The sequence below is a fragment of the Schistocerca cancellata genome, chromosome 1, assembly GCF_023864275.1.
Source record: "Schistocerca cancellata isolate TAMUIC-IGC-003103 chromosome 1, iqSchCanc2.1, whole genome shotgun sequence".
Classification (NCBI taxonomy): Eukaryota; Metazoa; Arthropoda; class Insecta; order Orthoptera; family Acrididae; genus Schistocerca; species Schistocerca cancellata.
Window position 1 is genome coordinate 660168621 of NC_064626.1, and position 25329 is coordinate 660193949.

Here is a 25329-nt window from a genome sequence, read left to right on the forward strand (position 1 = left end):
CATTTACGCTCCTACAAAATCCCAGCAATTCTTGTTTGACCAGCTATCAGTGGCACTTGAAAATTTTATTGTTTCATCAAAAAAGTCTTTAGTTAGTGGAATAACATGGCAGATAATGAAGTTTCCTGTATTAACTATGAAGCTAAATACTCTCCTCTTTGCTTGCTATCATTTGCCAAACTATCATTTCAGTATCTCAAACTTTTTATGAGATATGAGGAATGCTATGGATATTTCACTTGGCAGACATGATTGCAAATGAATGCACTACATAAAATCAATTTTCTCGAGATTGGTAACAGAAAGATACCTCCACCCAAGTACAAAACAAAAAAAAAAAAAAAAAAAAAAAAAGTGTATATGTTAGCTACATTTCATATGCAGCAACGTATGATGCAACATGCACCAAATCCAAAATCATAGCATCCCCCATTTTTCACTGTGAACTTTTTCAGATTTTGTGCAGAGTCTTACTTAATGAGATGATGGTCACTTCATCATGAAGCTCCATGTAAAGCTGTAAGCAATGCAAAAATGAATTTTTTTCCCAGGTAGTTTCTGTAAAATCATTTGAGAAAGATTTTATCGCATGTGCCTTGATTCTGTCACATGGCGTGTTGCCAACCAGCCAAAAGCAGGCAAACAATTTCTGTCTCTCCTTACAGACAAATGAATGAACTCACCCAGCTCATCAGACAAAAATTTGTCTCTGTACACAGGCAACCATATCCAGCATGGATTATACTACTACTACCTACTATTAATACATTACATACATTTATCAGTTTCTGAATATATTGTAAGCTGCTTATCAGAATCATATATAATGGTCAAATACCTGGTCCACATTCTATGCAGAGGCCCTTTGCATTTCGAATTGGTTCTCCAGTTGCTGGATCCACTTTTATGATGGATAAAGGATACACAGATGGGATGATTCTTGAGACAAAACCAATTGCACCAACAGTGTTGTCAATGTTCACTGTTGGAAAGCGAAATTCATTATACCATCTTTCAGATATGTGATATACAGGGGATGTATAAAACAATTGTAGAAACTATATATATATCACATTGTTAAATGAATGATTATAAAGGCTTAAAAATTTTGTATCTTTAGCGTGTAATTTTCAATCATTTAATTTCATCCTTTATAATTTTCTTTGATATACTCACCAATATTAGCATTTCCTTCTGTTGCTCCATAAAATTCAGCCACTCTAGGAATATTAAATCTTTTAACAAATTCTTTCCATATTTGTGGCCTGAGACCATTCCCAAATATCAGTCTTATTGTATGATCTTTGTCCTGTTGCTTTGGTGGCACAGCTAAAATATAGCGGCACATTTCACCTATGTACTGCCCCACCTACAACATTCAAAATAGATAAAACCCAAATGAGCCTGTGGTTGACTAAGTATACTTAACTACATTAAATGTATTCACAGTTGTGAATATGGACAAGCATCAGCTGTGGAATAGAATGATTACAGTAAAAATTGTCTCGAATCTGGATTTCCCACTTATTGAGGGCAGTCATCTTACCATTAGGCTATCTGCACATGACTCACAGATAGACCAGAACATCCATGTGTGTGCAATCTGCATTCATCCATTACACATATTCCTCTACAGGTGAGGCATTTTATTTGATACTTGCTTGCCCGGTGTTGGCAGATAGATATGATACTGCAGTGCCGCTGTTACTCCACATTTCATTCATGTCCAAAGGAACAGGCACTGCAGTGACTACAGCCAGTATGAAATACATTAAATGTATTTACAATTGCAAGTATGGACAACCATCAGCTGTACAGTGGAATGATGGCAATGAAAATTTGTGCCGGACTGGGAATTTGTGCCGGACTGGGACTCGAACCCGAATTTCCCGATTGCAACACCTATGGAACTGCTGCTGCACAGCAACACAGGAATCCCCACTTAAAAAAAAAAAAAAATGCCTCAACTACAAACAGGCAATGCTCAACCGAGTACTGCTCCATGGGTACTAAAAATCTCCACGTGTAGGCTCTGAAATGCACCTATCCCAACCACCCCCACCCCCCACTCGCTCAACCGTGTGGTGGTGAAAACCATCAGATCATTTTGCTGCTCTGTATGTTATCAAAATACATGGTGTGTTTTATGTAAAATTCCCCAATAAGCATCAGAATTGTGTGAATACTGACATGCATCACCTTAGACTAAGTTTGTCCCAGAGGCTTGCAATAGTAACCATCATCAACGAAACTTTAAATTTAAACTTCCATTTAGGACTAAAACATGTGATTCTGAAAGGGCCTACACATCAGAATGTTTGATATTTAGACAGTGTTTCACAATACTTGTTACACACTTCCAGAGGTTGTAGAGGGGGACTTAGCAGATCAAGTTTTACATAGGAACCCATGTCCATAAACATCATCCAACAATACAACAGAGGTTAAAATTATAGGCAATGGTGCCTGTAAATGAATCTATGTATGTTTATATACAGGGTGATTCCGTGATGGTGTTACAAGCTTTCCAGCATGATGGAGAAGGATAAATGTATCAATTTGAGGTTAGGGTGCCTGTACCAGAAATGAGTGACTCTAAAGTCGTCAAAACCATTCTGATACCTCTGACAATGGAATATGTATAGTAGTACTGCTGTTGCTAAGATTGCGGAGTAGACAACTTTCAGAGGAGGTGGTATCGACCAAAGCAAGAAAAAATGCCTAGTAAACATGGGCTCTAAAATGCATACCTTAAAGAGCTATGAGCACTTGTTCAATAGAGCTGTGTTCCACAGTAGTTAAGATGATCAAGTGATCATAGCTCTTTAAGGTATGCATTTTAGAGCACATGCTTACTTGATATTTTTTTCTTATTTTGGTCCATACTATCACCTCTGAAAGTTGCCTACCCTACATTCTTAATAACAACAGTACCAGTACATGTATTGCACTGTCAGAGGTATCAAAATGGTTTTTGCTTATAACTTTTGACTAATTTGTTTCTGGTACAGGGGCCCTTGCCTCAAACTGATACATTTATCCTTCTTCATTAGCCTAGAAATTTTGTATCATCATTACAGAATCATCCTGTTTATATACATATATTTACTGGTGCAGATGCCTACAACTTTGATGCTCTGTAGAGTCGTTGGATGATGTTTCCAGACATGGGTTGCTGTGTAAAACTTGATCTACTAAATCCCCTCTACAACCTCTGTAAATATGTGACATGAATTGCGAAACACCCTGTATATGGTCATGTCTTGTGTAGCCAAGAGACTAGTACTTGCACTTCATCGAACTGACTGATCCATTAATGTCAAACAGCAAGGAGATAAGACAAACATTTACTCTCCACATTGATCAACATAAACAACCATTCTAAAAGTTTTAAGACACTAAATGGCTAAGAATAACCTAATACACCATGTGGTTTGATGTGTTAAATTGCACATCCTTAACACAAACCACAAATTTTGTAAAAGGTCTAGCAGATATCTCATTACAACTTCCACTTTTAAGTTTCTATGCTTTCTATAGTTTTCTGTACATTCAGGTTATGAGAAATGAGCTCTTGGTCTATCAAACAGTAATTTCATTAATTATGTTTCTCTTACCTACTTTTTGATACATCTTAAAGCATTTTCAGTAATTTTATAAACATACCGTGCACTTGTATTTCTTCACATCAGAAAAGTATGCCGAGGCTGAGAATTTTTTACGTATGACAACAGTGCACCCATATAGAAGTGCCTGGCCAATGGTCATCACACCTCCTGCAGTATGGTATAATGGAAGAGGTGTGTAGAAACGGTCTGAGTTTTTAAATCCAGCAAGCCAACTAATAGCAGCAGCAATAAACTCAAATCTGAAAAATATAATTTATGGTTAACTTACGTTTATTATGAGACAGCAGAGTAAAAGAAAAGTATGTTTGTTTGGAAACAAAATGTTTTTGTTCATATCAGAAATAGACTACTCACAAAATTCACATGTTATTTTATTCCCGTAACATCTCTATCTTTCAGTGTGCAGCTATTTTTACCCCTCACGATAAGCAGGACATGAGAATTTAACATCCTGTCAGTGACAAGGTCATTAGAAATGAAGTGCAAGCTCTGATTGGGGAGGGAAACTGAAATTTAAGTTATTTAGGGAAATCATGGGAAGCCATAATCTGGATTCTGAGTATGAGGAGTCCAGTGTCTTCACCACTGGTCTCCCCCCCCCCCCCTCCCCCCCCTCCCCCTTTATGTTCATTATGAGTAAGATTCAATCAAAATAGAAAATCCCTCTACTAAGCCCAGAGAACTATGTAATTCTGATTGGCTGCATTGTCATCCTCTGCCTTGTGGCATCAATTGGATATAGTTGGGAGGGCATGGGGTTAGCACATTGCTCTCCCATCCATTGTCAGTTTTCCAGACCATGGAGCCACCACACATTTATAAAACTCCTGTGTTGGCTTCACAAGGTAGAGCACCTCATTATATTGAAGTTTATGAAAGATAAAATGACATTGTCAGAATAAAGATAGACAAGAAATGTGAGAAACTAAAGGAAATAGTTTCGAATGTGGGAATACAAAAAAAATATACTCTAAAACGCAGGCCAGAAGAGATAGTGTATGTATCTTCCCGTTGTTCCTGTTTCAGAAACAAATTAGGTTAAAGTCCTCTTCAGTATCAGCAAAATTAATCTTAGGATGCAACCACAGACACACTTCATGCAAGTGTCTCTACCGGAAAATCAATCCCATTGAATTATTTTCCATACTGTAGGCTCAAGATATTAATCATGTAATAAGTTCACATCATGAATGTTTTACAGTTGCTGCTGCCGAGTAAGATTATCCTTTTTAATAACACAGGAAAGGAAGCTAAAGTAATTTATGCTATGATGCATATGAACTTCATAAACTGAGCTTGGAGACACGTTGTCAAACAACAGCAGTGAGATTCTTTCAAACTTAAATTTATAACTTCAGAAACTTTTTACTCCCAGTAGCACATAATATCAAGATGATTTTGCTCACAAAAAAGCATGTACACAATTCAGCGTATTGTTAGATTCATTTTATTCAACTGTGTTCACGTTCTTTATCTTATGTTAATATTAAAATGATTTTGCATGTAATTCAACTATTTACCTTGCATGGCTTATAACAGCAGCTTTGGGTAGTCCAGTAGTACCTGAGGTGTAAATGTACAGGAGGGGATCATCATAGGCTGGCTTGTCTACCACAGTGGTTGGTGTGGGCGAGGCTGCCGCCAGCAGCTGAGGGAGGTCTTTCTCCCCAAGTGCAGCAGATATGTCACTGCTAGCTGAACCAGTGTACCACTGGTAAAGCTGTACACTGGCTGGCAAACTCTCTTTTATGTCTTTAATTGCTAGAAAATAAAAGAGTACTTCTAAATTATAACAATCTAGTGGATGGTATCAACACACGATTTCAATAATTTGAAGCATGGAAATTCTAGATACTAATCACGGATAATGTAACTCATTTACAGCTACATCCACTCATACATCTACACTCTGTGAGCCACTTTATAGTGCATATATGAAGATACTTTATATCAATATTATTGATTACCTGTTCTATACCTTTGTGTATTGAGTGAGGGAAAAATGATTACCTATATGCCTCTGTGAAGACCCTTATATCTGATATATATGATGATGGCAGCACTATGATTGTACAGTATACTTTAATTACAGGTTCTCTAAATCTACCCGGCAGGATTTAACAACACTACATTGTCTTTCTTACAAGGATTTCGATTTAAGTTCCTCAATGATACCTCCCTAGTAAGGGGCCTCTGAATTCATTCCATGTCTGTTCCCATGCCTGCTTCATAATGAGTTAAAACACTGGGGTAACAGTCTAGAATTATGAAATTTTTGCAACTTATTAGAACTTAAACAAATTTTACCTTATATAAGAATGAAAAGTAATAGTCTAAATTACAATTTTCTTTCTTTCTATTGGTGGAGACCAGTTTTGGTTATCATGAACCATAATCTGACCCAAATTAAACCATCCAGACTACATGAGAAGTTGCTGCTCAGAGCCACTGCGAACCACCAAAAGATATCCACTACCAACTGTTAGTGATGGATACCTTTCAGCATTACACAGTGGCTTTGACTACTGGCTCCTTATGTGGTCTGGATAAATTAATTTTAGTCAGATGATGTTTATGATAAATAAAACCAGTAACCACCAATAGAAAGAACATGAATTGCATTTTAGACTGTTACTTTTCATTCTTACTCAAGAATTGGTCATACTAGTATCTTGTATGTGATTACCTACAGACCTGGATTGCACTTTCCCAGAACCCTTCTAAGAAATTTAAGTCTTTCATTCACCTTTCCTAAAATGGTTTTATACAGAAATTAGTATTTGACATGAAATCAATCCAATTTGTTCGAAACAAAGCTACCTTAACTAAATTTCTATTTTATGCACTTCAGAAATGCACAGAAATTACATACGTAGTAAAAACAAGCAACAAAAATGTTTTCCATGCATCAGACAATACATTGTTTTCTCAGTCATGTCATTCTCTGTACTATAAGAGCCCTTTATGGTGTGCATATCTTAGATGGGCATATTTATTAAGCTACAAGTTCATTTAATTTCATTTTAATCAACTCTTCTTAGTCTTTTATTGACAATTTTTAACTTTAGTTATTTAGTGTTGGTAAAAAACCATAACATCCATACCTGCTGCAAGCTCCCTCTGAAATATGACTGCTGTGCAGTTTGAAGCCTTTATTGAATGCACCAATGGGTACTGACGCAAGTTGAAGTTTATGAGAGGTGCAATAACACCTAATTTTGAGAGACCCAGCCATAGGCAGACAAATTCTGGCCTGTTTTCTAGGAAGATGGCAACTGCATCACCCTTCTTGAATCCAAGACTTGCAAATACACTTGCTACACGATTGCTATATTCTTCCACCTGAAAGAAATTCAGAATGTGACGTTCTAAATAATATGCAAAGTCTCAAAATTATTAAACAGATGATCCATTTCAAGAATGTACTCTATGAAACATCAAATTGTCACTCATAAATGGAAAATACAAATGGTACAGTGGAAAGATGGATCATATCATACCAGAATATTTTCATAGCCACAATGAAATGAAAATTCTGCAATGGAACCTTAAACTTTCACGAAGGAAACTTCCTCTCAGAGCTAAAACCTAGGGAAAAGAAAATATATAAAATGCAATAAAGGTAGTGTAGAAATCAATTATTGGTGCAAAAGAAAACACGAAGTGCAAAATAAATAAACTAGAGAATGGAGCAAGCTCTACTATTTCCTAAGAAATTAAAAGCAGTATTTGTGGATATGAATTCAATATTGTCCAAGTATCAAAACTAGACAAATAATGGAGAGTACTGACAAATTATTAAACAGAAATGAAAGGTAAAATAGCAAATCAGGATGAATACCTTCTATTTTTTCCCTTCATTCTTTTTACATACAGGTATACGAAGTTTTGCTTCAAGGTGGAAAAAAACTGTGGAAAAAGATGGTTATTATTCTGAAAAGTGACAAATTAATCATGAATGTTGTTGCTGTTATCTTAAAGAAATGGCATTTACTTTTCTTGTAAAATAAAAATTGAAAAATATAGACATCACTTTTCTGATAGACCTTCATAGTAACTGACACAGAGAGAGAGAAAGGGAGTTGCCATAGAAACCTGTGAAAAAAGGGACAGAAGAAAAAATTATGCTTAGTTGTGAACAAAATGCTAATGATAGCTCAGTAGAGCTGAGAAATATTGAAACACTCCTCATGATATACTTTCTTCCCTGTTTTGTACTTGGATAAAATTTGAGAACCCAAATATATTGCCTGTATCCTCATATGAGTACTGGTATTATTTTTAAACATGGAAAAAAGTGTAAACTAGTCCACTGCATTGTGTAAATGTGTGTTATGAGTAACCATCAGATTCTTATACATCAGTTATTAAACTGCCCAATATATCCCAGTCATTTCCATTGTCAAAGACAAATGTGATTCAATATGTAAGGTAACAAAGAGCTCTCATGGGTGTATATATGTCCTGTATGAATTAAGTTCCATGTCTAGATAGAAGAAGAAATCAAATCTTTCAAATAGCACTGATAGTCGGAGGTAGTTATGGCACTATGCTTCAAAATACAGTTTCAGGATCTAGGCATTGGCAGAGAGATTGTTACAGATTGAAGTGTGAGAAGACTTGCAAGTAAAGAAAAATTTGCCAGCTCTAATTAACCATCAATTCGTGGCAGCTTACAGAGAATTTAAAGTTGCAAAAACAGTTGTGGTTCTGGTCCCAGGAATTTCATAAAGGCAGAACAGATGTCCAAGACAAGTAAAGCCATGTTGAAGGGTTGATTCAAGCTGACCATCACATTCATACAAGGTACACTGCACACAAATTCGACATTGGCAGTGTAATGGATATCATATATAACACACTGGACTGATGAAAGACATGACAGGTATGGCAGTAACTGTCAGACAAGAATAAAGCCAATCAAATGGTGTTATTGCTTCAGCACTTAATGTGGTATGAGGTACAGGATGTTTCATTCCTGAACCCAGTCATCATAGGGATGACATATGGGTGCAACACATGACATTTGAGATGAAGCGTGTATCATTGTCATGGAGACATCCTCCTCCTACTCAACCCCCATAAGAACTTCTAATCAGTCCACAAAGGAAGTAAGCCTACAATGTTTTGGGACATGCAGAGTATGCTACTGGTCGATTTCCTCACCCATGGAGAGATTGTTAATGATGTCGGTTATAGTGCCATGTTAGAACAGCTGCAGAAGGCATTTCAGAGGAAATAACCAAGAGTACTTTGAAAAAGGTGTTGCATTGTTAAACAACGACACATGAGTGCATGCCTTAGATACAAGTGATTTAGTGTGACATCTCTGATTGACTGTATTAGAACTCACTTTGTACATCCCTGATCTTGCATCAAGTGATTTTCATTTCTTTGGATTATTAAAGAAGCACTTGGCCTGTCAGCTCGTCAGAAGCAGACATTCAGAAGGCTGTAGTTGAGTAGCTTCTTGATCTGGATGCTGATTGCTTTTATGGCAGTTTCAACAGATTGATTTTTCAATGGGGCAAGTGCTTAGACAATCCTGGTGACTGTGAGGAACTTATTACATACTAGTGCTTTTATAACTTTGTGTATCTCTCTGATTTCTTGAATAAACTTTTTCTCACAGAAGTCTTGTTTTTTACCTTTTGATCCACCGTCATATTTCACTCCTGAAACTATCACACAGTATAACAGCTTAAAACCACTCTGTTAAGGGGGACAATTCCACATGCTTTCAGAATGAGAGAATGTCACACCTAGCACATCTAGTTTATTTTTCAGATAATATTCTCAGCAATTTTTCATTGTTTCAAATTTGCAAAATGAGAGCTACTACATGCATAAAATATAGTTATAATTCATAAATCTAAACTACCATAAATAATTACTTGTGTGTACTGCCACATCATTCAACAATTACAAAAAATTGTTGTCATGAGTGTTGATTTATTCATTACATTCTAGTATTTTGGATTGACATTTCAACAATTATTTGTGGAAATAATGAACTAGAGGAACTGGTTTTGTGGCAAATAAGACAGTTAATTTTAAATCTCACAGAACTTCTGTGAAACAATGAGAGCTATTACATTCAGAGGATTACTATGTAAAAGAAAAAAATTGTAAAGATGCAAATGATTTTTCTGGCATGAAATTAAGATGGCATTATTTATTTTTCACAAATGACCGTCATGGTCATAGTGTAGAATGTTTACAATAACTTATTTAACATCTTGCCATTTCAATTATTTGCGTGTTTGATAGATTTGTATATTATTTTTAATTATAATTAAAATAGTATTCTAATTAGGTATAAGTATAATATGACTAGCATACTGTACACAAATTTATTCCATGGAAGCATTAACAACTTGAACACAGTATTTAAGTAACATTCAGCAGGAACTAATTATGTTCACAAAGAGCTGTAGCAATACACATAGAAACCAGAGGTCAAACGTAGCTCGGCTAGCCATAAATAGGCTGGGGCATGCGGCGATATAACAATGCTGCAAGCGCGACCTTTTGAAAGAATGCAGGCATGTCACTGTGTTTCTCCTCTCTTAGGGATATTGCAGAGCCTTGAAACGTCCCCCTCATTCTTTGAGTGTTCTGGCTAAGGTGTGCTGCAATGGGAGCATACGGTATGAAGTGGTTCAGCCACAGACACTTTCTGTGCCCACCTTCCAGGGTCAAAAACCATATGGTAACACTGGCTACGCTGGGACTGTTTCCATGTTGACCTCGGGCATCAGCTCTGGTGATGGTGCTCGGAGTGCTGACGATACTGGTATCGGCGGTCACTCAGGAACGAGTGGTGGAACCCCATTTGTTGCAGACTTTGTCTTTCAATGACAGCTGGAATCCATTTAGGGCAACATCTGAAACAGTGTGTGGTGGCTGCACAGGCTGATGTCCAGTTGGAGGATGCAGGAGGTGTATCACTGTCCTCAGCTGGCACATCTCGAGTGGCTCCACCGGATTCTTCTTGCAGAACAGTGTGAAATGGTATGAGGAGAGAAACTGATGGAAGGTAATGTCAGATGAACAATTGGCAACATACTTTCCATTTGAATTTTGAACGTTTTCTTTAGGTATTCTACCTCACCATTAGATTGTGGATGGAAGGGCAGCTCCAGGATGTGACAGATACCACAGGAATTGCAAAATGCTACAAGCTCTTACAGTGGAAATTGTGAACCATTATTGGACCCTAACATCATGGGCAAGCCTTTGAGTGAAAAAATTTTGAGCGAGGGTGGAATGATGGCAGCTGCAGATGTGGAAACACACAAGCAACATGCAGAATACAAGAATATATGTCAATGACCAATGGCCAATAAGCATTGAGAAAGGTGCCATTGAAATGTGACGGCCTTAGTCAAGGAGGCAATGATGCCTGCAGACCTGCTTGGTGCATTGAACACTGTGCACAGGAGGCATCCATGTGGCTAACGCCACCATCCAAGCCATGCCAAAACAAGTGTCAATGGGTCAACACTTCTGTGCATAACACACCCCAAAGATCTGCACATAATAAACAGAATGTCTAAAAGCAGAACACCATACACAACAGTGAATTGATGTCAAAATGTGTAATAATTATGGGTGTTGTGTGTGTGTGTGTGTGTGTGTGTGTGTGTGTGTGTGTGTGTGTGTGTGTGTGTGGGGGGGGGGGGGGGGGGGGGGAGGTTGTTGGACGCACAAGAAGATAGTGAATACGGCCAACCATGTTCTACAAATGTTATGATCTTCTGCAAAATGGGATCCGAAACTGCAGCCTTCACAATCTGTGTGTTAGCTACAGGAAAACCATTACCTGTCTGCTGTGCAGTGACATCAATGTGGAAACAAAGCAATTCCTCCTGATAAAATCCTAGGTCTGGACTGATCAGCAGGCGGGACAAGGTTTGGGATTTGCGTGCTGATTCATAGGGCGGAAATGAATCTCTTAGTTGTAATGCAAAAGCAAAAGAGCTGCATGTTGAATGTGATGTGATGCTTTATCTGGTAAAAATACAGAACAACTAAATTAGAAAGTCAATAATTTGTGAATGGTGGCAGGGTGGAATTTGGTAACATAGAGAAAAACGTGGAATTTCTTCACAGCATATGTAATGGCCAGAGCTTCCTTTTCTATCTGAGAGTACCTAGTTTTAGCAGGAGTCAGTGTTTTTGAGGCATAAACAATAGGCTGCTCAGAGCCATTGGGATGTCTGTGAGTTAGTATTGCCCCAATCCCATACTATGAAGGGTCCATTATGAGGACCAAGTGAAGGCTTGATTGAAATGTCACTCAGCATGGCACAGACTGCAACATGGCCTTAAACGTGGAAAACACAGTTTCACAAGCTGGCAGTCAGCAAAACTGAGTCCCTTTACACAGCAAGGCATGTAATATCTGCAGACTGTCACTGCCTCATGCAAAAATTTATGGTAGTAGTTGACTCTGCCTAGAACAACCTGAAGTTCTTTGACTGATGTAGGGCATGGAAACAACACAATAGCAGAAACATGTTGATGCAGTGGTTTGAGAATCCTGTAAGAAATTTCAAACCCAAGATAAATGATAGAAGGTTGAAAAAAATGACATTTTTCTAAATTACACTTCATCATGGATGCTTGGAGGACAGAAAAAAGGAATATTGAGATTTTGTAAGTGTCCCTTAGTGGAGGCATTGGAAACTACAATGTCATCGAAATAGCTTGCACAACCTGGCACAGATGCTGTAAGATGTTCCAAAAAATGCTGAAAAATAGGAGCTGTGCTGGTGACTGCAAAAGGCAACTGCAAGTATTGGTACAGTCGAAAAGGGATATTGACAACTAACATACGATGTGATGCTGTATCTTAAGGGAGTTTTAAATAGGCACTGACAAATCAATTTTTGAGAAATATTGACCATCTGATAACTTTGCAAAGTGTTCGTCCTGGCTCAATACTGGCTATGTATCCACTATAGCCTTTGCATTAACAGAAACTTTTAAGATCCACGCACAGGCATAACTGGCCTGACTTTTTCTTTACTATAACTAAGAGGGTATGCCATTCACTTGATGCAATAGGCCAAACGATGCCAGACACCATAAGGCTGTGTAATTCATCATAGACGTATTCTCTGAGTACCACTGGAACCAAATGGGCCTGGAAGAAACAAGGCCAAGCAGAAGGTTTCATCATAACGTGTGCCTGAAAATTGCTGGCAAATCCCAATCCAAGAGAGAAGAGAGAGGAAAACTCAGAACATAATGCATCTAATGGTGTATATGGCACTTGTCCAAGTACTAAATTCACTTCATCTGAAATGGTAAAACCAAACAACTTAAAAGGATCTAATCAAAAAAGATCCTTTGTGCATACAATATCTGCAACAAGAAATTTAGTGACTGGACTACTGACTTGTGGGTCACTTGGGCAGAGAATTGGCTGAGAAGAGGAATACTATGTTTATTGTAATTCACTAACTTTCATGACACAGGGAGAAGCAGAGGGGAGCCTAAGTCTATGTAAGCATGTGAATTTAAAAAGATTTCCATAGTTCCTGTATCCTCTTGTATGTGCAGAACTTGATGAAAAACCGTAACATCAATGAAAAATTTGTTTGGTGCTGCAGAAATATCTCATACAATATTTATGTCCATATCCGCATCCAGATTGTTGTGCTGAATTTTTACATTACAAACAGAAGCAGTATGACCTTTTCTGTTGTAATTATGATAGGTAACCCAGTATTTCAGGCAGTCTGGGAGCTCATAGTTAATGAAACAGTAACAGCAGGACAGTAACGTGGAATGTGTATGTTGCTCTTTACTGGTCTGTTTACTTCGTTAATGTGGCTGATGCTGGAAGTGAGGCCAGTTGCCTTGATGCTGCAATTGTGTGCAGATTGTTGCGACCATGTCTTCCCCCTGCAAACTATCTAAAGCTGGTGTGGAGAAGAGGGTACGATTGCTGATATCTCACACCTTGACTCAATTTGGTTAACCACAGCTCGTGACACCTCGATTGACTGTGAAACAGCTTAAACCTTTGAGATGGATGGATTTTCACACTGGAGGGCACGCTTTCAAACCTCATGATCCAGACTTAAATGAATGATTGCATCTCTCATAATCTAATCAGAATATGGCTCTTTATGTGCATTGGACACAAAATGACAATGATGGCATAACCACTAGAATTCAGCCACCCCTGCCCGATAGGGTTGGTGTGGCTGCTTCCTACAGTGATAAAACTCAACCCGGGATCCAATAACATTTATTTTGAAAGAAGTTCATACATTTGGACAGACATTAAAGAAGACAGATCCTGCAAAGAGGAGAGTTGACATAGGACTTGATACATTCTTGGCAATATTCATTAAAGGAACAAGGCATGGCATAAAAGAGTGTCATTGATCGCAAAACCTTGAAAGTGCTGCTGTAGACATTTTTCATGTGTGTCCCATTCCTCAACAGAACCACTGTATATAGGAAAGGGAGGCAGAAAAACCATGGGTGCTGCAGAGGGCAAAACAGCAGGTGACACAGACTGAGGAGCATGCTGACTAGACAAAACAGAAGCATTTGCGACTGATGGCGAATTGCTGTGGCAAATGATTCATGCAGTTCGACCAACCGACATTAAAATGTCCTCCGTATCTCCATCAGCCATTGTGAGTATAAACAGAGGACCAATCAGAGTAGAAATTTGCATAGACAACAGGACCACACTTGTCACCGATTGTGTTGTAATTAGATACAAGTACAACAAGCCCAGCAGACTCAACACAACTTTATTCCATGGGAGCATTAACAACTTGAACACAGTATTTATGTAACATACAGCAGGAACTAACCCACACACTTAACTATGTTGTCACCTGCCACTCATTAACAGACTAAAGTATAAAATGGAACCAACAATGAGATAACAAAATAAGAATGCAGTGCAAGAGTTAGCACCAGACTGAAGCTCTTGACCTAGTCCATGAGATATATTGGCTTATCTCTTTGGGTAAAGTACCATCATATAATGCCAGGAACTGCATTCCACTTACAGCAAATGATTCTTGCAGTGCGACCAACCGACATTAAAATGTCCTCCGTAACTCCATCAGACATCATGAGAATAAACAGAGGACCAATCAGTAGAAATTTGCACAGAAACCCATAACATTTGAATAAAATTTTGAAATTACCTGACAGGTTCAGTTTTTATGTAGTTTGTATGTGTCTCCCATCTTTCTTAGTTTAGTACCAGTAATGAGTAATGTTAATTTGAGTTCCCTGCATCCAAATTGTTGCAATGATAGCTCCAGATTTAATATTAATATTTATTACTATTGATAGTTTGCAGTACCTGGCCAAATGTCCATTCCTCATCTTCAAACAGCAGGCAAGGCTTGTTTGGGTGCTTCTTGGCATGCTGCTGGAAAATTTCCCCAATCGATATGTTCTTCTTCATATGACTACGCACTTGCAGCTTCAAACAGATGAATCTTGTCAAGGCTCTGGAAGGAAAAATGTACTATTTGTGCTATTCATGTAATATCATGCATATGACTGGTAGACTATGATGCTAGTTACCAAAATATGTCAGTAACTGTTTTAAGATGTTGGTATTTATATACACTACGTGTCCATATTTGACCTATTTATTTTCATTTCATTGTGATGGCAGATTTTATATCATTAATCAGGTCATTGCTGGATGAATAAATAAATTACATAAAAATGAAAATTACCAAAAATCAATATTTTAGGATGAGTGACAGTCGATGGATAAACAAGAGAAATAAGTATTAGACTGAAAAAAATTGGAGGTAAGTATTTTTGTGTCTCCTGTTTCTGCAATTGGAACAATGTGCAAGGGAATTTAAACTTAACAGAATGCACTGTAGAGATGCATACTGTGGTGTCACCGCCAGACACCACACTTGCTAGGTGGTAGCTTTAAATCGGCCGCGGTCCATTAGTACATGTCGGACCCGCATGTCGCCACTGTCAGTAATCGCAGACCGAGCGCCACCACACGGCAGGTCTAGAGAGACATACTAGCACTCGCCCCAGTTGTACGACGACTTTGCTAGCGACTACACTGATGAAGCCTTTCTCTCATTAACCGAGAGATAGTTAGAATAGCCTTCAGCTAAGTCCATGGCTACGACCTAGCAAGGCGCCATTAACCATTTCTAGAGAGAGTCTCACTTGTATCATCAAGAATGTTGTATACAAATGATGGATTAAAGTTAAGTATTCCAGCAGCTACGTACTTTTCTTTATAGCATTCATTACGTATCCTGTTTCAGACCTAACGCCAGCCGGCGTGTGTAAACGCGTGCCTTTCGGTTACCCGTCACTGTGGACTGGCTGTCTTGTCAGTCCACTACACATACAATTATTTGAAGTAAAGAAAAAGGGACAAGGACAGTAACAAAGATAAAGAGATAGAGAGATAGAGGATCTATGACAGTATCAATACAGTAAAATACAATATGTTATTTTTGCCCACTTAAAGAGCTTGAAACTTATCTCCTATTGAAAGTACTACACTGTGAACCATGCTGCTTTTCATACATGTGCCCTGTAACTAGCACGTACTTTATTGGTTCACCACAGAGCTTATTTTGCTTTCACTTGCTGCTATCTCAATAAATTGTCTTATGAACGCAATGCAGCTACAGACAGTATTCTTTCTGGAAAAGTAAATTATACTCTGTAATATTTATTATGAAGTAACATGCACAGTATGCCAGCAAACAAACTTAGAGGTAGAGTCTACCAAGGTGTTTCTGAACCTTACTTAACAGTATGAAATTACAATATGGAGAAACTAACACCAATATCAAAAAATAATTTCTGTAACAATAAAAAATTAGGATTGAAAAAACTTACTCATGCATAACTGCCTTGCAAAATGCAAAAATTTATAAACATTTTCATCTCTGTACATGACAGAATAATAGTTCTTTTAATAATAAGGTAATACATTACAAGTAACAACATCCATTCAAATGACAAATGTAAAGCTAAGCCGTGAAGTATACCACACAAATAGAGTTGTTAATAAAGGTCCTTCATACGCAAGTGTTCATCTTATAAAGTATCTTCCAAAGATGTTTATGCATGATGGCACGAAAGAGAAGATATTCCAAAAAATTTTGAGGACTGAAACTTCCTTGTAGATTTAAACAGTGAGCTACCCCTGGATTCAAACACAAATTCAAATTGACACTGACTGAAAAAGCCTATGAACTTATAATCCCAGATGTTTTATATATGATCGAGATTAAATGATTTTGTGGGACAGCCTAGGTGGGATGGGGTGCAGCCCTGTGAACACAGCCTCAGTCATCTTGGAAGGTGGGAATGTTCTCAACATACTTACCATGACTACACAGAAGAAGGTTTGTTAATGGAGAATGCTGAAATAAATATCCTGGTTCTTGTTCATGGTAATCCAAAGGTATGGCCTAAAGTCATGGTACCAAAAACACCCCAAAAATATCACATAACCACCACTGTCCTGAACTCCACACACTTCGGGCTAAACACCTCATTGGGTCATTGGTGACCCTTATCTCTTGGATCATTTGAACACAGGCAAAAACTGCTCCTCTTTGGACAAAATTAGCCTCCAGTCTGCTACTGTCGAGTTTCTATATTGTGCGGCCCATTGGAGGCAGTGCAGCTTCACCTGCTGCTGCAAACAATGGCCATTTGCAAGATACCTGTCTCTAAATGTTCATTGCATGCAGTTTCCTTCACAATGTTTGCCTGGAAACTGGCCGAGACAGGTCTGCATTTACTTATGGTAGCAATTCCTGTTGCATTTGAAAACGATTGTCAATGATCAGACTCAAAACTCATCTCCGTCGTGTGTCAGTTAGGATATTTTTACATTTCCTGTTCTTATGCTGTCTTCAATTGCTGTGAGTGATACACCATTCCTTGTAGAGCTGTTGGACAGTGTGCTGATACAAAAAAAAGTCAGGCTAGTTCATTCACAGTGACAATGGACACAATAAAATATAACAGTTTTTTCTGCCACCAAGTTAGGTGGTGCAGTGGTCAGCACACTGGACTTAGATTCAAGAGGACAACAGTTCAAATCACACTGGTCATTCAGATTTAGATTTTCCATGATTTCTCTAAATTGCTTCAAGCAAATGTTGGGATGGTTCCAGTGAAAGGGTAAACTGATTTCTTTCCTCATCCATCAACAATCCGAGCTTGTGATCCATCCCTAATGACCTCGAGTTAATAGGATGTTAAACCCTAACCTTCCTTTCTTCCTGCCTGTCTATGACCACCAGGGAACTGAAACCTAGATTATCACATTTGTAATGTAGCATTTAGCCACAGAGCCACAATTCGAGTATGGATTGTGCAAAGTTCAAAATATGCTGAAAGAGAACAAATTGCAACAATGAAGAAATGAATGTAGAATAATGGAATTTCTGAAATATATTTGTATAGGTAACATATTTAACCGTCGCAAGATCACAGGTTAATCTAAGCAAGAAATAAGCCATTGCAAATGTGAAATGCTAGTAGAATAATAACTGGTGTAACTGCCAAAATGTTGAATGCAAACGTGCATATATTGTGTTGTAAATGTGATGGATGTTAGTTTGTGGGCGGGAGTTCCGTATGTGTTGTACTTCGTCAGTCAATACAGGGACAATTAATGCCCATTCTGGATGATGCTAGAGTTGTTGTCTGATGATGATGATGTCCCATATGTGTTCAGATGGAGACAGAGCTGGTCATCGATCAGCCCAAGGTGACATGCCGGCACTCTGTAGAGCATGTCGGCTTTTAACAGCGATATGTGGGCAAGCGTTATCCAGTTAGGAGAGCCCCTGTGTTATACTGTTCATGAATGCTAGCACAACAGGTCGAATAACGAGACTGATGTACAAATTTGCAGTTGCATTGTGTGGGATAACCACGAGAGTTCTCCTGGTGTTGTACAAAACTGTAACCCAGACCTCAACTCCAGGTGTAGGTCCAGAGTGCCTAGCATGCAGAAAGGTTGGTTGCACCCCCTCAACTGGTCACTTTCTAATCAACACACAGCCATCCCTGGCACTGAGGCAGAACCAGCTTTCATCAGAAAACACAACAGACCTCCACCCGGCCCTCTAGTGAGTTCTCACTTGACACCACTTAAGTAGCAAATGACGGAGGTTTCGGGTCAGTGGAATGTGCACTATAGGGCATCTGGCTCAGAGCAGTCTTCAAAATATTAACCAATTTGTAACAGTTTGTTGTGTCACTATGGGACGAACTACTGTTCAAATTGCCACTGCAGATGCAGTACAGTGATCCAGAGCCATGCACTGAACCCGATAGTCTTTCCCTTCAGTAGTGTCTTGTGGCATCCAGAGCCCAGTCTTCTCGTGTCTATACATTCTCATGATCACCGCTACCAGTAATCGTGTACAGTGGCTACATTCCTGCCAAGTCTTTCTGCAATATCGCAGAAGTAATGTCCAGCTTCTTTTAGCCCCATTACGTGATCTCACTCAAACTGAGTGAGGTGTTGATAATAATGTCTTTGTCGCTTTAAAAGCGTTCTTGACTAACGTCAACTCACGACGTACAATCTCAAAGACAACTGACGCTCACAACCATTACAGCACGTATTTAAGCCAAATCCGGTTTGCGCTACTAGCGTACTTTTATGCAACTGGTGTGAAATTCGAGTAGACATCATCTTTTAGATAAAGAAAGAGGCCTACCAATTTTAGTTTATGTTAGACAACTCCTTCTTGGTGTTACAATTTTTTTCTCGTCAGTGCATTTGCAACTGTAGCAGAGTAGGCGAGAGAAGTTCACAACTCGTAGCGTTGTTGCCAGCTTTCTACTCCTCAATGCAAATGGCTGCGCACAAACGTCTCTACAGCTGCGACAACACTGTAGTCGGGCAATCATTGTAGGCAAAACCACCCCCTCCCCATCTCCAGGTGATTTGAGCCAAGGCACGTTCTCGACTCTGCCTCCTCAAACTCCTTTCTGACCGCACATGGGGTCTGGACCCCTACATCATTCCCCACACTTACAGAACCCTCATCCGCCTCATCCTCTGTTATGCCCATCCCACCTGGATCTCTGACCCTCCCACCTACTATAAGTCCCTCCAAATCCTCGAGTGCCACACGCTCTGCCTCGACTATCGCATCCGTCTCCCATCCCCCCCGCAGATCCTATACGACTCGATTCCCTTCCCGCACCTTCTCCTTTTTCTCATACAGGTACGGATCCTTTACACCTCCTGCAAGCTCGATCCCCCACACCCGCTTGTCCCACCCATCCCAGCCCGCTGCCCCACCTGTATTCTTGCACCTCACCTGCTCTCCATCTTCACACCCTCCGTACCCTCTCCCAAGGTTGCTTCTGCCAACTCCCCCTCCTTGATGATGTCCTTGTCCTGTCCATCTACCCCTCCTATCAGCTCTGACTCTCCCCTCTCATTCTTCTCCTTTTTCCCCCAGGGCTCCCTCTCTCCCTTCTCACCTTCCTTCCCCCCCTCTCTCCCACGTCTCCCGCTCCCACCCCTCTCCCTGGGCTTCCAACCACTCCCCTCTCTCCACCCCACTACTCTTCCTTCTTTCTCTCACTGGCTCCACCCCCCCCCCTCCTTCCCACCCTGCTACCTTTCCCTTTGATCTGGAGGCAGCCCCCCCCCCCCCCTTCGTCAGTGTGAGTGCTTCGCCGACGATCGTGTTTTCTGTGCATCAGTGTCTCTCCGTTTGCGTACAGTGTCTTCATCAGTGTTTTCTACTACGTTCACGTCTCCACGTGGATGTCTGTCTGTTCAACTGGTGCCACCGTTCACGTACAGTGCCTTCAGTCGAACGACTTCTGCTTTCTTGTACAGTGTTTATCATGTGTTTACCATGTTTTTTACGTTTTATATGTCTTCCGTGTATGTACGTTGTGTCTTTTGGCCGAAGAGTGGCGTATGTAGGCCGCTGCTGGCCCACCTCAGCTGAGGAATGAAATGACAACGAAGGAAAAAAAACACAAAAAAAACACTGTAGTGTTGACATTGGGAAGCACGTAAAAGCGCATTATGTGATGCGTTCAGGTAGAAGTGAGAAGCAGCCGCGCCAAGCCCATTGAAACTGTCAAGGAGCTTCTCTCGCCGACTGAAACTATCGGATCGAAACCTATGCTACTGAGAGGAGTATTTGAAAAATTAAAAATAAGGCTACTGACTTGATGTCCCTGGGCGCCGTAAGCGCGGCGACGTAGAGCCAGTGGAAGCCGCCGCTGGCCGCCAGGTAGGCGACGGCGGCGACCAGCACGAGCTGCACCAGGTTGATGGGGCCGAGCAGCAGCCAGATGGCGGCCGCGCACGCGCACACCGCCGCGCCCACCACCAGCATCACGGCCGCCAGCCGACACGCGCGCCCCCGCCGCCCCGCGCAACACCCACCGCCTTCCAAGTCCCGCTCCTGCTGCAACAATGCCGCGCCTCATCGCACTCCGCTTCTGCCTAACGATCTGACAGAAAGCTGTTATTTTCATATAATCTAAACTAATAAATGAACAACAGAAGTCCATCGCATTGCAACACATCTTTATCTACAGCTATATTCTGCAAATCATTGTACTAGTTATTAGGGACTATTCCCGTTACATTCTGTACGGAGCGCGGGAAGAATGATTGACTGAATGGCTCTGAAGGTACCGTGATTAATCTAATGTTGTCCTCACGATGCCTATGTCAGCTATACTTAGAGGGTTGTCGTGTATACCTAGAGTCATCATTTAAAGATAGTTCATGAAACTTTGTTCGTAGCCTTTCTCGGGATAGTTTACGTCTATCTTCAAGAATCTGTCAGTCCAGTTTCTTCAGCATCTCTGTGACACTCTCCCACAGGTCAAACAAACCTGTGACCATTCGTGATGCCCTTCTCTATATACATTCGATATCTCCTGTTAGCCCTATTTGGTACAGGTCCCACCCATTTGAGTAGAGTTCTAGAATGGGTAGCACAAATGATTTGTAAGCAATATCCTTTGTAGACTGATTGCGCTTCCCGTGCATTTTACCAATAAACTGAAGTCTACGCTTGCTTTACCACTACTGAGCCTATGTCGATCATTCCATTTTACATCCTTACAAAGTATTACACCCAGGTATTTGTATGAGCTGGCCGATTCCAACTGTAACTCACTGATATTGTAGTTATAGGATACAAAGTTTTTTGCTTTGTGAAGCGCAAAATTTTACTATTCTGAAGATCTTTGCACCACTTTTAAATCTGATCAAGATCTGACTGAAGACAGGATTTACATAAAGTATAGGAACACTTCCAATTATTTATTGCACAAGAACTAAACATTATATATATATATATATATATATATATATATATATATATATATATATATATGATATGTCATTTTGAAGAGAAACCTGAAACTTTTTTCCGTGTATACCGCCACAGTGTAGTTTGGTAGTTTGCCGATAGTCAGCGCTAGCTGCAAACATGGCGACTTCAGGTGCGGAGCGACCTTTCTGTGTGTTTGAGTTCGACAAAAACACGTGTGCTACAGCTCTTCAACGGATATTTAGAAAAAAATGTTCAAATGTGTGTGAATTCCTAAGGGACCAAACTGCCGAGGTCATCGGTCCCTAGACTTACACACTACTTAAACTAACTTATGCTAAGAACAACACAGACACCTGTCCCCGAGGGAGCACTCGGACCTCCGGCGGGAGGGGCCGCGTAATCCGTGACATGGCGCCTCAAACCGCTCGGTCACTCCGCGCGGCGGATGTTTAGAAGTACGGCAAGAAGCCACCAACAAGGAAGGCCATTTACCACAGGCACAACGAATTCGTTACGACGGGTTGTTTGTGTTCGGTAAAGAGAAGCGGACATCCCAGTGTGAGAGAAGGGAATGTGGAGCGCGTACGAGAAACATTCATAAGGAGTCCAAAGAAGTCTGTACGTCGTGCATACCGTGAACTCGAAATGGCCCCAATGACAGTGTGGAAAGTCCTGCGACAGAAGCTATCTTTGAAACCATTCAAATTGGAGCTAGTGCAGAAGCTCAATGACGACGCCAAAGACAAGCGTTTTGAGTGTTGTTCACAGTTGCAACTGAATGAGGATGGGGATGGCATTCTTGATCGCTTAATTTTTGGCGACGAAGCTACTTTTCACACTAATGGGAAAATGAACATGCATAATTGTCGAACCTGGGGTACAAAGTATCCACACGAATGCACTGAATTTGTGCGTGATTCCCCAAAGGTAAATGTTTTTTTGTGCCTTGTCACGTCGAAAACTGTACGGGCCATTCTTCTTCGCGAGAGCACTGTCACTGGGTATTCCTATTTGGACATGTTGCGGCAATGGCTGATGCCTCAAATGCAATCGGACTCTCCGTTCATCTTTCAGCAGGATGGGGCTCCACCTCATTTTCATCGTGAAGTTCTTGGGTACCTGAACACGGAGCAGCCGTATCGATGGATCGGCCGTGTTACAGAAAGGGACAGCTGTTTCATGAAATGGCCTCGCCGATCACCAGATCTCACTCCGTGTGACTTTTTTCTGTGGGGACACGTTAAAGATCTGGAGTATGTACCGCCTCTACCACGTGATGTAGCAGAGCTCCGGGATAGAATACGGGAAGCGACTACCACAGTCGACGATGCCATGCTGGGACGGGCATGGCAAGAATTCGATTACAGTATTGACGTCTGCCGGATCACTCGTGGTTCGCATATCGAATGTTTGTAAAAAAACTTTCAGAGTTTCTCTTAAAAATTCAATATGTATGACATCTGTAAAATGTTTAGTTCTTGTGCAGTAAATAATTGAAAGTGTTCCCGGACTTCAGGTAACCTTATATTTTTGCAGCTTCTTTCAATCTTACTTCATTACAGATAACTGCATTGTCTGCAAAAAGCCTGAGGTTACTATTAATATTGTCCGGAAGGTCTTTAATATATAACGTGAACAGCAAGGGTCCCAACACACTTCCCAGAAGTTACTTCTACATCTGAAGATGATTCTCCATCCAAGATAACATGTTGTGTCCTTACCAAGAAGTCCTTGATCCAGTCACAAATTTCAATTGATAGTCCATGTGATCGTGCTTTTGAAAATAAACGTAGAAATGGTACTGAGTCAAATGCTTTTCGAATATCAAGGAACACTGCATCTACGTGACTGCCTTAATCAATGACTTTCAGCATGTCACGTGAGATAAGTGTGAGTTGCCCTTCGCATGATAGATGTGTTCGGAATCCATGCTGGTTGGCATGTAGCAGAGCACAGAATATGTTCTAGGATTCAACAACAAATCGATGTCAAGGATATTGTACGGTCGTTTTGTGGGTCACTTCTACTATCGTTTTTGTAGACGGATGGGACTTGTGTTTTTTTTCCAAAAAAATTTGCATAGTTTTTGTTCGAGGGATCTACGATATAGTTAGGAGAGGGGCTAAATTAGCCGCAAATTCAGTATAGAGTGTGGTACGGATTCCATAGGGCCCTGGACCTTTGTCCAATTTTAACGGTATCAGCTGTTTCTCGACACCACTGACGCCAAGGAATTTTGCTTCTTTTTCAGCAAAACTTGTTCCGGCACTGTTCTCCGATAGTACTGGATCTCTTTTATACGAGTGTGTGTATAGTTATCATAATTCGCGACTTTGGTTTCTAGAAAATGGTATGATTTGCGCTGAATTGTATATATTAAGAGATAAATCACAAAACAGAAGTCAGTAAAGAGGGAACGTAAACCAGCTGATACACAGGCTGGATGATTTTATACAACTGTGGTGTTAAAAGGAACTTGTAGTTGCAATTTTGCTGTGGAGAACAAAGACAATTGTTGCACCACTTTCTTGCCATTGTTTTACATCTACACCTGTACTTCGTGGCGGAGGGTACTTTCTGCGCCAGTGTGCCTTCCCAGTTTCCTGTTCCAGTCGCGTATGGTTCGCGGAAGGGATTATTGCTGGTAAGCCTCCGTGTGGGCTCGAATTTTATCTCGTCGATCTTTTTGCGAGACATACTGGGGAGAAAGCAATATACTGGCTGACCCCTCTAAGAACGTCAGCTTGGAACTTTAACAGCAAATCACACTATGATGCAGAACACCTCTCTTGCAGCGCCTTTCACTAGAGTTGGCTGAGGAACTCCGTGAAGCTTCGCACTTACTAAATGAACCTGTAACTAAACGTGCATCTCTTCTTTAAATCTTCTCTATTTCCCTTATCAGTCCTATTTGGTACGGATCCCAGCCTGACGAGCAACACTCACTCAAGTATTGATCGAACGAGTGTTTTGTAAACTACTTCCTTTGGTGACGGACTACGTTACCTGAGGATTCTCCCAGTGAATCTCAATCTGGCATCTGTCAGCCCGCTGTAACGCCGGAAATGCATATCCTCCTATTTCCATCTATTGTGCTATAAATTTTTTCCCTTATTTTGTTACCTGAAGATATGACAAATTTGCAGTTTTTCATTTCTAGATTAGCCGATTCTTGACGCAGAGTGGCCGTTCTCCCCTTTGTAAGACGGATATTTCTATAAGCTTAAGAATTCAGTTACGTTCTGCGTACTCAGGCTGGAAGAATGAAACATTATTCACAGTACTGATCATGCAGCTGCGGAGTGTGCGTTGCGTTTGTGATGGACAGAATCGAGATCAAGGAATGTTCAACCTGTTCTAGA

The 25329-nt window shown here is 40.2% G+C and overlaps 1 protein-coding gene across 4 annotated transcripts in view; it reads right to left on the reverse strand.

Annotated features, from left to right (window-relative positions):
• The window catches only part of LOC126183647 (long-chain fatty acid transport protein 1-like), a 388944-nt gene that overhangs the window by 24679 nt on the left and 338936 nt on the right, over positions 1-25329 (reverse strand). For 2 of the 4 annotated variants that reach the window (XM_049925802.1, XM_049925808.1), the window contains exons 2-8: positions 20844-21082; positions 14977-15127; positions 6734-6971; positions 5150-5390; positions 3667-3868; positions 1177-1369; positions 839-982 (exon numbers count right to left, since the gene is read on the reverse strand). In XM_049925802.1, coding sequence (XP_049781759.1) covers positions 839-982; positions 1177-1369; positions 3667-3868; positions 5150-5390; positions 6734-6971; positions 14977-15127; positions 20844-21082 — 1408 coding nt within the window. Of the gene's footprint in view, positions 1-838; positions 983-1176; positions 1370-3666; positions 3869-5149; positions 5391-6733; positions 6972-14976; positions 15128-20843; positions 21086-25329 lie in introns of all 4 variants that reach the window. The other 2 variants (XM_049925794.1, XM_049925817.1) reach the window with 1 other exon arrangement.